This window comes from Lytechinus variegatus, chromosome 14, assembly GCF_018143015.1.
Source record: "Lytechinus variegatus isolate NC3 chromosome 14, Lvar_3.0, whole genome shotgun sequence".
In the NCBI taxonomy this organism is placed as follows: domain Eukaryota; kingdom Metazoa; phylum Echinodermata; class Echinoidea; order Temnopleuroida; family Toxopneustidae; genus Lytechinus; species Lytechinus variegatus.
In genome coordinates, this window is record NC_054753.1 from 31,039,583 (window position 1) to 31,051,776 (window position 12,194).

Genomic DNA, 12,194 nt, shown 5'->3' on the forward strand with positions numbered 1-12,194 from the left:
TATGTCCAATCTTTCCCTTATTCTTTTACATGGTAAGTGTGTCTACCTTGTAGAAAAAAAAAGTTTCAGCAAAGATTATCTTACACAGTAAATTAGTAGCTCTGTTTTTTTTCGAGCAAATTAGTGGATGCACTTGGATGATTGATTTAGAGAAGTGCTCAGCATTATCGTTGATAACTACAATTGCTTTGGTGGTATTGTTCCCCATTGTTGTGTTGTGTCTCTGGTTATTATATTCTAGTATTATTCGGCGATTATCAAACAAACATTTTGTTTTGTTTTATTTTCTATGAATAGACCTAAAGAAGAACGTATTTGATTCCTGGAACTAAGTGAAAATGGCGTCTTCCAGGAAGTCCCGAAACTCCCGTGCCATTAACTTGGTATCAAGAATGGAAAAGACCCCGTCGATGAGCTTGAAAGATATCAAAAAGTTTGCTGCTTCCCACCCCAAAGACTTCGAAGTGAATGGTCGAAACAAGCACGGAAAGACTGCCTTGATGTTTGCTTGTGGAAGTCGTAACACCAAACTGGTTGCGTTCTTACTTGATCAGGGTGCAGATCCGAATTCTCAATGTGAATGTGGTAATTCACCAATGCATTTTGCCGTCTTTGATACCTGTTGTTGCAGTATCACTGAGTTTAAACGTGCTTATTCTCTAGTTCCTGGTACAATAGAAAGGAAGGTAGAGATTCTCAGACTACTTATCGACCATGGAGCAACTCAAATGTGTAACTCCAAAGGTTTGGATCCGTGTTGTCTGGCAGCAATGTGCAAGCAGTCAGACTTGGTGAACTTTTTTCTCCAGAGGAATACAAGGTATATGCAGCTGTCTGATGAAGAACAGATACGAGCTCTAGAGATACTCGGGGTGACCGTTATTTTAGCTGAAGATTATCCCCTTGATGGAGACGTTGAAAGTGCGTACACGTATTTCTCTAGAGCTAAATCTATTCGCAAGAAAATATCCAGTGCGTCTTCTGAGGAAAGAAGAAAATCCATCTTCTCAAATGGCTTTTCCATTTTTTCTGGAATGGAAGTTGATTTTGAAGAATGGAAGAGTAGTCAGTTTGACAAGTGGGATAAAATTACCCAAGCATTCTTGATAGCAGAAAGGACTCTACCAGAGGACATTTTAATGGACTACTTCGTGCCGAAACTTCTTTTGCACGCCCGAAGTGGTGTATTTCATTATCGCAGGGACATCGAGATGAAAGCACTTCAGATCTTCAAGGATGCAGTTCAATTGGAACAACAATCAAAGCTCAAGCTTGGTTCAGTGATAGGGTGTATCCTTGAAGGCTTGCGAGGAGTAAATGTGAGATTTTGGAAAAATTGTGACGTGAAGGAGTGTATTTCAATTATGAACTCTTGCTTGCCAATATTTGAAAGCGCTCCAAGACGCATTGTAAGAAAGACACAAGAAGAACTGTTAAAGTGTCTTGGTTTGGACTTGATATTGATCGCGTTGTCCAGCTGCCCCGAATCAACAGAGACATTTGAATTGTTACTGACGTTTGCAGAACAATTTGTGAAAACCATCAGAAAGAAATGTGAAGGACGTAATGTCACCTCTGTCAGCCATGATGTCATCGTACGATGTCGGAATTACTTACAATACAGAAGAGTACGTGTGAATGACACAAAGTTAAATCGTTTGAAACGATTGATTTCAAGGTTAGTACAGTGTGAAGATGCTACCCATCAGAATATTGACAGGAATACAATGCTTCATTCCTTGATGAAAATGCACCAGAGTGTACATCCGCAGTTTCTGAAAGATGTGGCATTGGTTCTCATTCGGAATGGATGCGATCCAAAGAAGAGAAACAATCGCCATAAAACATTAGAAGAGATGATTGATTATTTGCCGAACACATTGACATCAGACTTCAAAGATCTCAAGGAGATAATTACGTCTCAGAGTCATTCGGTCTTACCTCTCGAGGAAATCGCCGCAAGGACCATTCTCCGTCATCACATCACCCATGAGGGCGTCCTACCTAAGAATCTTTCTCGCATCGTAACTGGAGATCTTTGGCCACCAGACAGCTCTAAGTCGGACTTGGAAGGCGACAGAGAGAGAAATCAAGATGGTGATCTGGACTCGGATTATGATATTGATCTGGAATGCGAACCAGAAAGCGATTCAGAGTATGATTCAGACATGTATTTTGATTCAGACTCAGATTCAGACCTCTTTTTTCATTCTATGGGCCGATGTTATTGTTATGAGGGAAGTTCTTCTGAATTTTATGATTGAGACTCATAGTCATCTGATGCTTCTTCTCCGTTTATATTTCTAGAGGCCAACAATGATAACAAAATGAACAGACGATCAAAAACAAAAGAGTAGCTTCATTCTGTGAGAGCGGGAATTAGGAGACATCATAACACCAGAGCAGAACTAGACGATTGTGACGCTTGTAAGGTCCTATATAAGAATTCTTGAATGCTAATCTAATGTTCACTTTTTATGGTCAAGGATCGTTTGAATTCTTGTGTTTATTCAACGCCCATAACTTTAATAATTGGCGTCGGGTTGTTGTTTCGACCGGGTCTCTATAATTCCTAGACCCTACTGTGATATATTCGTATTATTATTATATTTTTGTCTGTTATTGCATTAAAAAAAATCATTTCATACTTGGTTTTTCATTCTAAATTATATTTTATTTTATTATATTTATTGCTTTTTATTGGGGGGGGGGGATTAGTAATTGGTAGCACAGTACATCATACAGTAGTCGATATTAGTAAAAAAAATCAAGGGGTTTTGGTCCAGGAATCCAGTGTTATGTTAATGTACGCTGTAGTGATTGAGAGGCCTCTGTTTTAGCAAGCACAGTAATAATATTTTATGAATTTTAGAACAAATAATTATGACAGAGCTATTCGTATTTGACGTCACAAAATGAAAACAAAATCAATAACTATTATTCTTCAACGGATTTTCAACAAAATCAGTTTATTCCCCCCCTCCCGGTCGACATCAGAATGAACTGACTGAAAAGTCAAGTATACCCCAGAACAATGTTGATTTGAATAAACAGAGAAGAGAAACATCAACAAGCACAATGCTGAAAATTCCATCAAAATCGGATGTATAATAAAGAAAGTTATGACATTTTATAATCATGTTTTTTTTTTCACATAACAGTTAAATGCACGACTCAGTGACACTCTAATGAGAAAGTCTATGATGTCACCCACCCACTATTTCTTTCATTTTTCATGGTTTGAATTATACAATATTTCAATATTAACAGATTTTATATTAAGGACCTACTTGACTGAAGCATAAATCAATGGTATTACCATGTGTTCAGCTAGGAATATAAAACCCTTGTTTCATACAAGACAATGAGGAAAAAACTATAATATTTTCTATTTCATATAATAAAATACAAGATAAAGTAGTGAGTGGGTGACGTCACCAATCCCCTCATTTGCATACCGACCAGGATGTGAATATAACTGTTTTGCGAAATTAAGCGAAACTTAAAATTATCAGAGAGTTCTTATTTTACATCCGATTTTGATTTTGTTGTGATTTTCTCTTTATATTAAAATCAACTTTTTGACGGGATGGACTTGTCCTTTCTTTTTTTTATTGAGGTATCTTTATTTAATACATTTTTAAATCCCTTTCTCGCATAATATCGTAATATTGAGATCATGTGTTTTATATTGAAGGTGAAGAGATGAAATTCATCCAGTGTGTGAATATCACAAAAGGGTTTTATTTTATCTTGTTTTGTTATGTGGTGTGTTTCACGGCACCCATTGCTTGTTATTTTTCTGTATTTCTCGTTTTTTGTCTCTTCCTGTATATCTCTGTATATAAATTGTAAATTGTTATTAGTTTGTAATCTGCAGCCCGTAGCCGGGAGGGGGAGGGGGGGGTTGTTCGATCGAACCCCCTATATTTTCAAGAGCAAGAAAAAATAGGGGAGGAAAACAATTTTTATAGGGCAAAATAGCCAAACGATTTTGACTTTTTTTTTTTTGCTTGACAATTTAAACGCAAATTCGCACCCCGAACCCCCTAAATGAAGTTCTTGGCTACGGGGCTGACCTGTATGATAACCAGTTAACCACGTATTTGTATCACTTCATGTTGGATAGCTCGTTCGTAACTTTATTAACCTTTTTCTAATTATCGTATCCAGTATAATTATCAAGATAAGAGGAGAGGGCACATTAAATGAAACTCTTTTAGAAAGAAAGAAAGACATGGCCATTATTTTGTGGGTTATTTTAACGAATTCCTTATATTAAAGCAGATGATTCAAGACAATTCGGATGTAGCAAAGGTGGTTGACAGTTTATAATTTATGTCGCCATAATAAGTAATAAGTTTTTTTTTAATCTGATTTATTTAACCTTTGACAGTTGCACTCCCGGGGTGGCATCCCCTAGTTTCCCCCACATTGCCCCCCCCCCAGAAATAAAAAAAATTATATGGGTAGTGGTGTAGTAAGCCGAGAGAAGTAAAGGGCAAGATTTCTAAAAAGATGCGAGCAAAATGTTGACTTTGTTGATAAAAAAACTTATTTCATTAATGATAGATTTTGACATGATTATAGTAAGAAAATGGGACAATATTTCATCCCTTTTATATTCCTTTATTATATTTTCTTTTTCCTTGGTTGTGATTATTTTTCCGGGGGGGTTCGTGGCCCCAAGCCCTCCATCTTTATCCCAGTGCTTGCCCAACCATTTTCTTTGTCCTGCACTTGCCCCCCCCCCCCCACACACACACACTTTAAAAAAATGGTGCCGCCACTGATCATTGAAACTCTCAAAACTCGTGTATATTCATTGCTGTTATCTACACATTTCTTTGATGGCCGTCCCAGAAATATTCAAAGGGATCGAAAATCCGTAAAATATATACTCAAAAATTCGAGCAAGCAGACGAAGCAATTGTGAAGACACTTTCTTTTTTTAATTTTTGAACTGAAACTAGAGGATCTAGTACAGGGTTTGGACTAATTTGGTCGTAAAATCAGAGTAGGACCGGGGGGGCACTTACATTGACGAGTGGATACCATGCGCGACCAAAAAACACGTAAAAAGGGTTTCTTTTTTCATGATAGGGCACGTTACGTACGTAACGTGATAAGGGTGTCAAAAACACACAAATATTGAAAAAGGGTATCTATTTCGCTCGGAAATATTTACGTGTTTAGGGCCAAATATGCGGGGATGATGAAACAAGATCCAAAATGTTTTATAAAGGATGTCCTTCTTGCCCCAACACTACGTGTTTAGAGTCCGATTTGCGCAAGATGTGGAAGGTGGGGCCGTACTAAACCAAATTGGTGTCTAAAGGTAAAACCGACGACTGACAGACGCGTGACATATCAATAAAATATCTCTGTACTTGTTTAGGGGTTCATTTCAGGGAATACTTGCTAAAGTATCGTTTTGTTTCCAATACTTGTTAAGGGGTGCATTTTTAGAATATGGAAAATACATCGCTATACTTGTTTAGGGGCTCAGGTCTGGGAATACTTGCCTATAGTAATTTGTTTCCAATACTTGTTAAGGGTAGGGTTTCATACGCCAATACTTGTTAAGGGGTGCATTTTCAGAATATGGAAATACGTATTTAGGGTGCTTTTCAAGACCCCGTGGTCGTGCATGGTATCCACTCGTCAATGGAAGTGCCCGCCCCCCCCCCCCCCCGGGAGTAGGACCAGAGTAGCCGCATTATTTCGGTGCTGCAATTATCCGCATAATAGCAGCATCGGGACCAGATGTTGACTTTATGAACGTATTTCCAAAGTAATGCGGATAATTGCCATGGTGCGGTCACAAGGTCATCCTTTTCCAACGCAACCCCATCAGAGGGGGCGTGTGCAGTTGCCATGACAATTATCCGCCTTTTTCAGGTCGGGCGTTCGTAACAAATAGTGCGGATTATTTTCGGAGTTTGTAAATGCAATTTTTATTGAATTATCCGCATTACTCTTGGGCGGATAATTGGAGGATGGGTTTATGAAAGGGGTATTAGTGAGATCGACCATTGTTTCTTTTTAATAAAAATGCAAGATAACTTTATAAACCTATTTCTTCAAGCATGAAAAATGTTTTCCTTAAGGCCATTTTTATTTGTGTCATATTATGTCACTCTACGATTAAATTTATTAAATACCACGTATTTCTAATGTTACCATCCCGAGTCGCTCGTTTTATTTTTCTTCAACTATTTTCCATACGACTAGTCTTTGCTTTTAATGCAGCATATGTTTTTTTTTTCAAATCCTTAATTTTTTTTCTTCATGAAATTAGGTTTGGTGGGTATTCATCCCTAATCTCTCCTCCTCGCTTGCCCCCCCCCCCCCTTCCCAACCCGGACCACGGTTGAGATTATTTGTTGGTATTTACTATCATAGCGACTGAGCGAGAAAAATCATCAAATTTTGAGAGTGAATAGTGAAAATTATATTACGTCTTACTGCATAATTATTATCTGGGGTATGGGGCGGGGGCTGGGAGGCAAAGCAGGGTCCGCGGAACAGTTTTAAAAGTGTGTGGGGGTAAACTGACCATGCAACAAAATAATAACGATCGAATGTTGTGACCCAGGATGAAACTTTTCGTTGTGAAACCTCATAGCACTTTCTTATATGAACTGACCTATGAATGTACATGTATACCTACAGCATCGTTTAATTCCTGAATGGGATACTCCACAACATACAGATCTATCTATGGCGATACAGGATCGACGCTTCTTATCTGTTTGGAGCGATCTGGGGAGCGTTTCATGAAAGGACTTGTCGGACGTTTTATCCGACAGTTACTATGTAGTAACAATGCTTCTCAACCAATCAGAAACCAGGAAAGTTGTCAGATCTGACAATTTGTCGGACGAAAATATTGATGAAACACCCCCCCCCCCCCCCCCCCGATCACTCCAAACAGATAAGAAGCGTCGATCCTTGGGGATGGGGGGGCAATGGCGTAGCTAAGATTTTTTTCCCGGGGGGCACTTGGGGGTCCTTGTTTTTTTTCAGGGGGAGCACCGGCTATTTTTCCGGTGTGTGTGTGTATGTGTCACAAGGGCGGATCCGACTTTGGCCAATAGGGGACGGGGCCCGAAATTATCTTCACCTATATTTTCCCCGATCAGTCACTTCTTAGTTTTATTCTTATGAAACAACATAAACATAAAATAATCTCATAAGCCTTATGAAAGGTGCGAGCGCGAGCGATTTTTTTTACTTTCATGTATTTTTCCTGAACAAGATTCGTATGTAACAAGATGGTTACTGCGAACGCCAATATATTTCAATAATGCGAGCTCGAAGCGCGAGCAATTTTTTTGACATTCCGACCTAAAAATTGGCCATTCCAATTTTTGTATTAATAAATGGGATAGGTATGTAACTAAACAATTGATGCGAGCGCGAGAGGAAGAAAATTGAGATTTTAGACCTAAAAGCGGGACACTCTATTCATATTTTGTAAACCATAACTAGGATATAGTCAATTGGGTATCATTAATAATACGATCGTGAAGCGTGAGCAGACAATTATTGATATTCTGATGTGAAACTGGATAATTTAAGTACATTTTAAATAAAGAACGTGCAGGCTATCGCGCATGTTTTAGATTTAGACCTAGAATCTGGGCATTCTGAATACATTTGTTTCATGGAACATTATGGAATACACGTAGACAATATGAACTTGGCAAATCAAACAATGTGACCACGCAACGTGAGCTTAAAATGCTGATATGTAGACCATAAAACGGACATTTTACAGAGCACTTAAATTTGTAAATGAAAAAAATAATGAAAGCTCGATGTCCGAGCTAAAATATGTTTTGTATTATGACTTCAAAACTCCATATCAGCCTATTGAGCAAGATATGAATCTCATCGAACATGCAATTCTGGCGCGAAGCGCAAGCAAAAAATTTATATAGTAACATGAAAGATCTTTGGGGTTTTTTTTGCAAGTCTTCCCCTCACAATATTTCATTCACTCGTCTTCCTCCTCTTATTTTCATCTTATTTTTTTCTTCTTCTGTCTTTCTTATTCTTTTCCTTTTTTCTTTTTTTTTGCTCTGCCAATTTTTTTTCAGGGGGGCACCTGGGGAAGACGATCACCCTCATTTTTTGTAAGTATTCTTAATATTGCTTCTTCCATAAACTGACTTCATAAATTTCATAACGTCATAAATAATACATCAAGGTACCAGTAAAAAAACTAATTCATAAACATATACATGACTTCATAAATTGATCCATTAATTTTTCCAATTCACTGAAAGAAAAGGTTATGAAATGTGATACAGAAAACAGAGGGGAAAAGAATAAATACGCCTGCACATCCCATGCACAAAAAATCAGAGAGCAAAATAACGAAGTTATTGAATTTTAAAGTTTAGCAATATCTATTGAAAATGGTTACATGCACATTGTCATGAATTTTCAATGATGACACATCCCCGCTTTCCTTGTTCTTTTGTTATTCCATGAAATCATAATTATTTCATTTTTGATATATACGTTTGAGTGATATGTCTCCTTGCAGCAAGGAGTAATTCATTATCAATCAAGTCTTCTTTTTTAAAGAATTAAGTGAATCAACAATTTCATGTAATAAAATACAAGGGACAAGTGGTGATGTGACGTCATCAGTTTGCTCATTGAATATTCATGAAGACATGCATAGAACTGTTTCACCGAAAAAAAATGCAAACGGTTTAAAATGTAAATATAACTTTGTTATTCGACCCTTGTCCGATTTTGGTCAATTTTGCAGTGTTTTGTTTGTCTCAACTTTCTTTATCTGCTCAATTCATATTGAAGTATGATGATAATTGAACAACATAATTGTCATTTGTTTGGCAGCGAGTTTGGTACCCTTCATGTGCAACATGCTGTATTATTGGCGCAGAGCGCACCTATACAATTTCGATGTTTTCTTTGGCCCCCCCCCACCTGAATTATAATAGTATGAATCGACATCAACTTTAGCCAGTTCGTAGTTCCTTTCTGCGCATGATCAAAAGATTCTATACATGATCAGAAGAAGGTCATTTGTACTAAAGTGACATGGTGCTTTATTGTCTAATGAGATAAGCACCAACTTTGATGTCTTGATTATTCATATATTTATTTTGAATTGTCGTTTTCATTTACATAAAAAAAAAACAACAATGCTTCCACGAACGACTGATATTTCACAGTTTGTCAAGTACAGTGTGCAAAATGCTAAGATATACAATCAAAGTAGGAATGCAACAAATACCTTCATTAAGTGTTCATTGGTGTGCTATTCTAGTCACCTGGTCTATTCAATTTCTTCATCCTGCTATGTAAGGCAAGCTTACGTAATATCTTGCTTTGAAATCTGTCTATCATAATGAAAGAAATGAAAGGTCATTTGACCAAAATTGCCCATGAAGTAACTAAGAACTGGTCTATTTCACGGATACATTGGCTTGACAGACTTGAAGAAGACATTGATGTATTCTTCTTTAAATGTCATTTTATGAGGGAGGGAGCCTGTAGCGACCGAGCCAGAAAATTTTCGCATTTGAATATATATATAATGTTTTATTGTCCAACTTAATGGAAATTCATTTTGTTTATATGCAAACATACAAATTACAAATATACATAATCAAGGAGAGACAAAATTAATACAAAATACTGGCATGCACGTAATACATTCGTTCTTATACATAAGACAATTAAAAGAGTATAACGAGATCATTACTGAAATAAGAACAACAAGAAGGCATATTCGGTGTAATTATCATTACCATCATTCTAAAACTGTTAAATAAGTAAAAGTATCAGGTCATTTTATTTTATCTATTTATTTATTACTTGAAGCATAATTCACAAATAAAAATCCACAACTCTACATTGACCATGATGTCGATACTATTATTGTAATCATTATAGTTGCAGTTATTATTATCATTATTATTATTATCATTATTATCATTACTATTATTACTATTACTACTACTATCATTACTCCTTACATTTGTGGCAGTTTTGTATTGTATTAAAGAGGAGACATAGATGGCAATATTGAAAGGTAAGTGTAATTCTGCAATAAGGTGACTTGTTTTCTATTTACCGGTATTTTATATATAAAAGCTTTAATTTGAGAGTACTTGACAAGAATGGAATACTGCCCTATTCAATAATTACATACGCATAAAGGTCCTATAATATTATTATTGAAGTGGAGCGTTGTGGCCCAGTGGATTAGTCTCCGGACATTGAAACAGAGGGTCGTGGGTTCAAATCCCAGCCATGGCGTAATTTCCTTCAGCAAGAAATTCATCCACTGTGTGCTGCACTCGACCCAGGTGATGTAAATGGGTACCGGCAGGAAGTAATTCCTCAAAAAGCTGTGTGCGCCTTAATCGGTTGCCTAGCTTAGCAGGGGTAATAATAATAGCAGTGCCTTTTCAAAGCGCCATGAGCACCGAAAGGTGGACCTGTGCGCTATATAAGTAGCCACCATTATTATTATTATTATTATTAATATCTTTATATCTACCCCCCCCTTGTGGTTATTTATTTTATTTTTTTTTTTTGGGGGGGGTTGAACCCGAAAGCCCCCCCCCCCGACTGTTTTTGTTCAGACGGTCACATCTGTCGGATGGTGATGTAAATTATGATACTAGTAATACACGTCTGTAAAAACTCACTCAAATGTCATTTTATGAGGGAGGGAGCCTGTAGCGACCGAGCCTGAAAATTTTCGAATTTGAATACCGGTATTTTATATATAAAAGCTTTAATTTGAGAGTACTTGACAAGAATGGAATACTGCCCTACTCAATAATTACATACGCATAAAGGGCCTATATTATCTTTATATCTCCCCCCCCCTTGTGGTTAATTTTTTTTTTTTTGGGGGGGGGGTTGAACCCGAAAGCCCCCCCCCCCCGACTGTTTTTGTTCAGACGGTCATATCTGTCGGATGGTGATGTAAATTATGATACTAGTAATATACACGTCTGTAAAAACTCACACGCACACACAATGGTATCAGTCTTGCTGAAAATGTTACAAATTTTCATCTTTAATAGCCTATAGTATGTATAATGAATGCCCCTTATTCAACGGGTGTCTGGCTGGTCGTTGATGGTAGGTGTGGCGTAAAGGGAAGTGATAACGACCCCTGAACTTGGCTAGCCTAGCTGAAAAAGTATAACCTCAGGAAATTGGTCAATGTACGGATAGAAAGAAATTAATTGGTTTCCAATGGCTTTGACAATAACAAAGATGAATAGTATGATATATCATAACAATATTGAAATACAACATTAACAATCAAAATGAATAATTGATAATTATTCTTGTATTTTTATATTGTCCTGTTTAGCATCAGGGTCATTAAAAAATCAATGCCAGACACTTGGTGGTGAAGGAAGAGCCGCTAGACACAACAGAATAATTCATGAATTATAAGGGGTCTGACTTCGTAGACTATAGCGTATAATGCAAAAGTCAAAATAATATCAATGTATTTTATTCAAGTACATGTAGTTAATCCCAGAGTTAATCTCAAACTTCCGACACTTTTGAACAGATATCTTGTTTATGCTGAAACCGTAACACACCAATACTTTTGAATGCAGATGCAGAAAGTGGCTGATGATTGGTGGTTGGGTGGGATTGGGGTTCGGAGGGGGTCAGTGGCGTACCGTGAGTCATGGCATGGGGGGCAGCAAAAAATTTTGAGTCACTTAGTGAGCGTGCAAAGCTCGCTGTTGTCAGGTATACTGACCTAGTAAAAAAAATTAAGGACGGTGCCATTTATGTATCTCTGATCAAATAATGCGAGCGCACAGCGCGAGCTGCAATTTGTTATATTCAGACCTAAAAGGGACATTAAAAGCAATTTTTGTAATCATGATTACGTACCTCACTAAACAAACAATGCGAGTGTGAAGCGAGAGTTGAAATTTTTGTATATATTGACCACAAACGGACATTTTTAAGAACTATATTTTAGGAATCCATATCTCACCATAGTCATCTAATGCGAGTATTAAGTACTTGCTGATTTTGTTATAATAACATCTAAACACATGAAGCAAATGTAGTCGTTGTAATCATGATTAACATGCGCATCTCACTAATCAAATATTGCGAGCGCGAAGCGCGAGCTGAAAATTTAGGAAATTCAGACCTGA

The 12,194-nt window shown here is 37.2% G+C and overlaps 1 protein-coding gene across 1 annotated transcript; it reads left to right on the forward strand.

Moving 5' to 3' along the window:
* The first annotated feature begins 302 nt into the window (after nucleotides 1-302).
* Nucleotides 303-2,638, forward strand: LOC121427687 (protein fem-1 homolog C-like). Its single transcript, XM_041624208.1, has one exon. It carries the CDS (start codon nucleotides 339-341, stop codon nucleotides 2,262-2,264), a length of 1,926 nt encoding a protein of 641 aa, XP_041480142.1. The 5' UTR covers nucleotides 303-338; the 3' UTR covers nucleotides 2,265-2,638.
* Nucleotides 2,639-12,194: the final 9,556 nt, after the last annotated feature.

Bases quoted from the DNA above. Each gene is read 5' to 3' on its own strand.
- LOC121427687 (XM_041624208.1), top strand. From the start codon at position 339: ATGGCGTCTTCCAGGAAGTCCCGAAACTCCCGTGCCATTAACTTGGTA.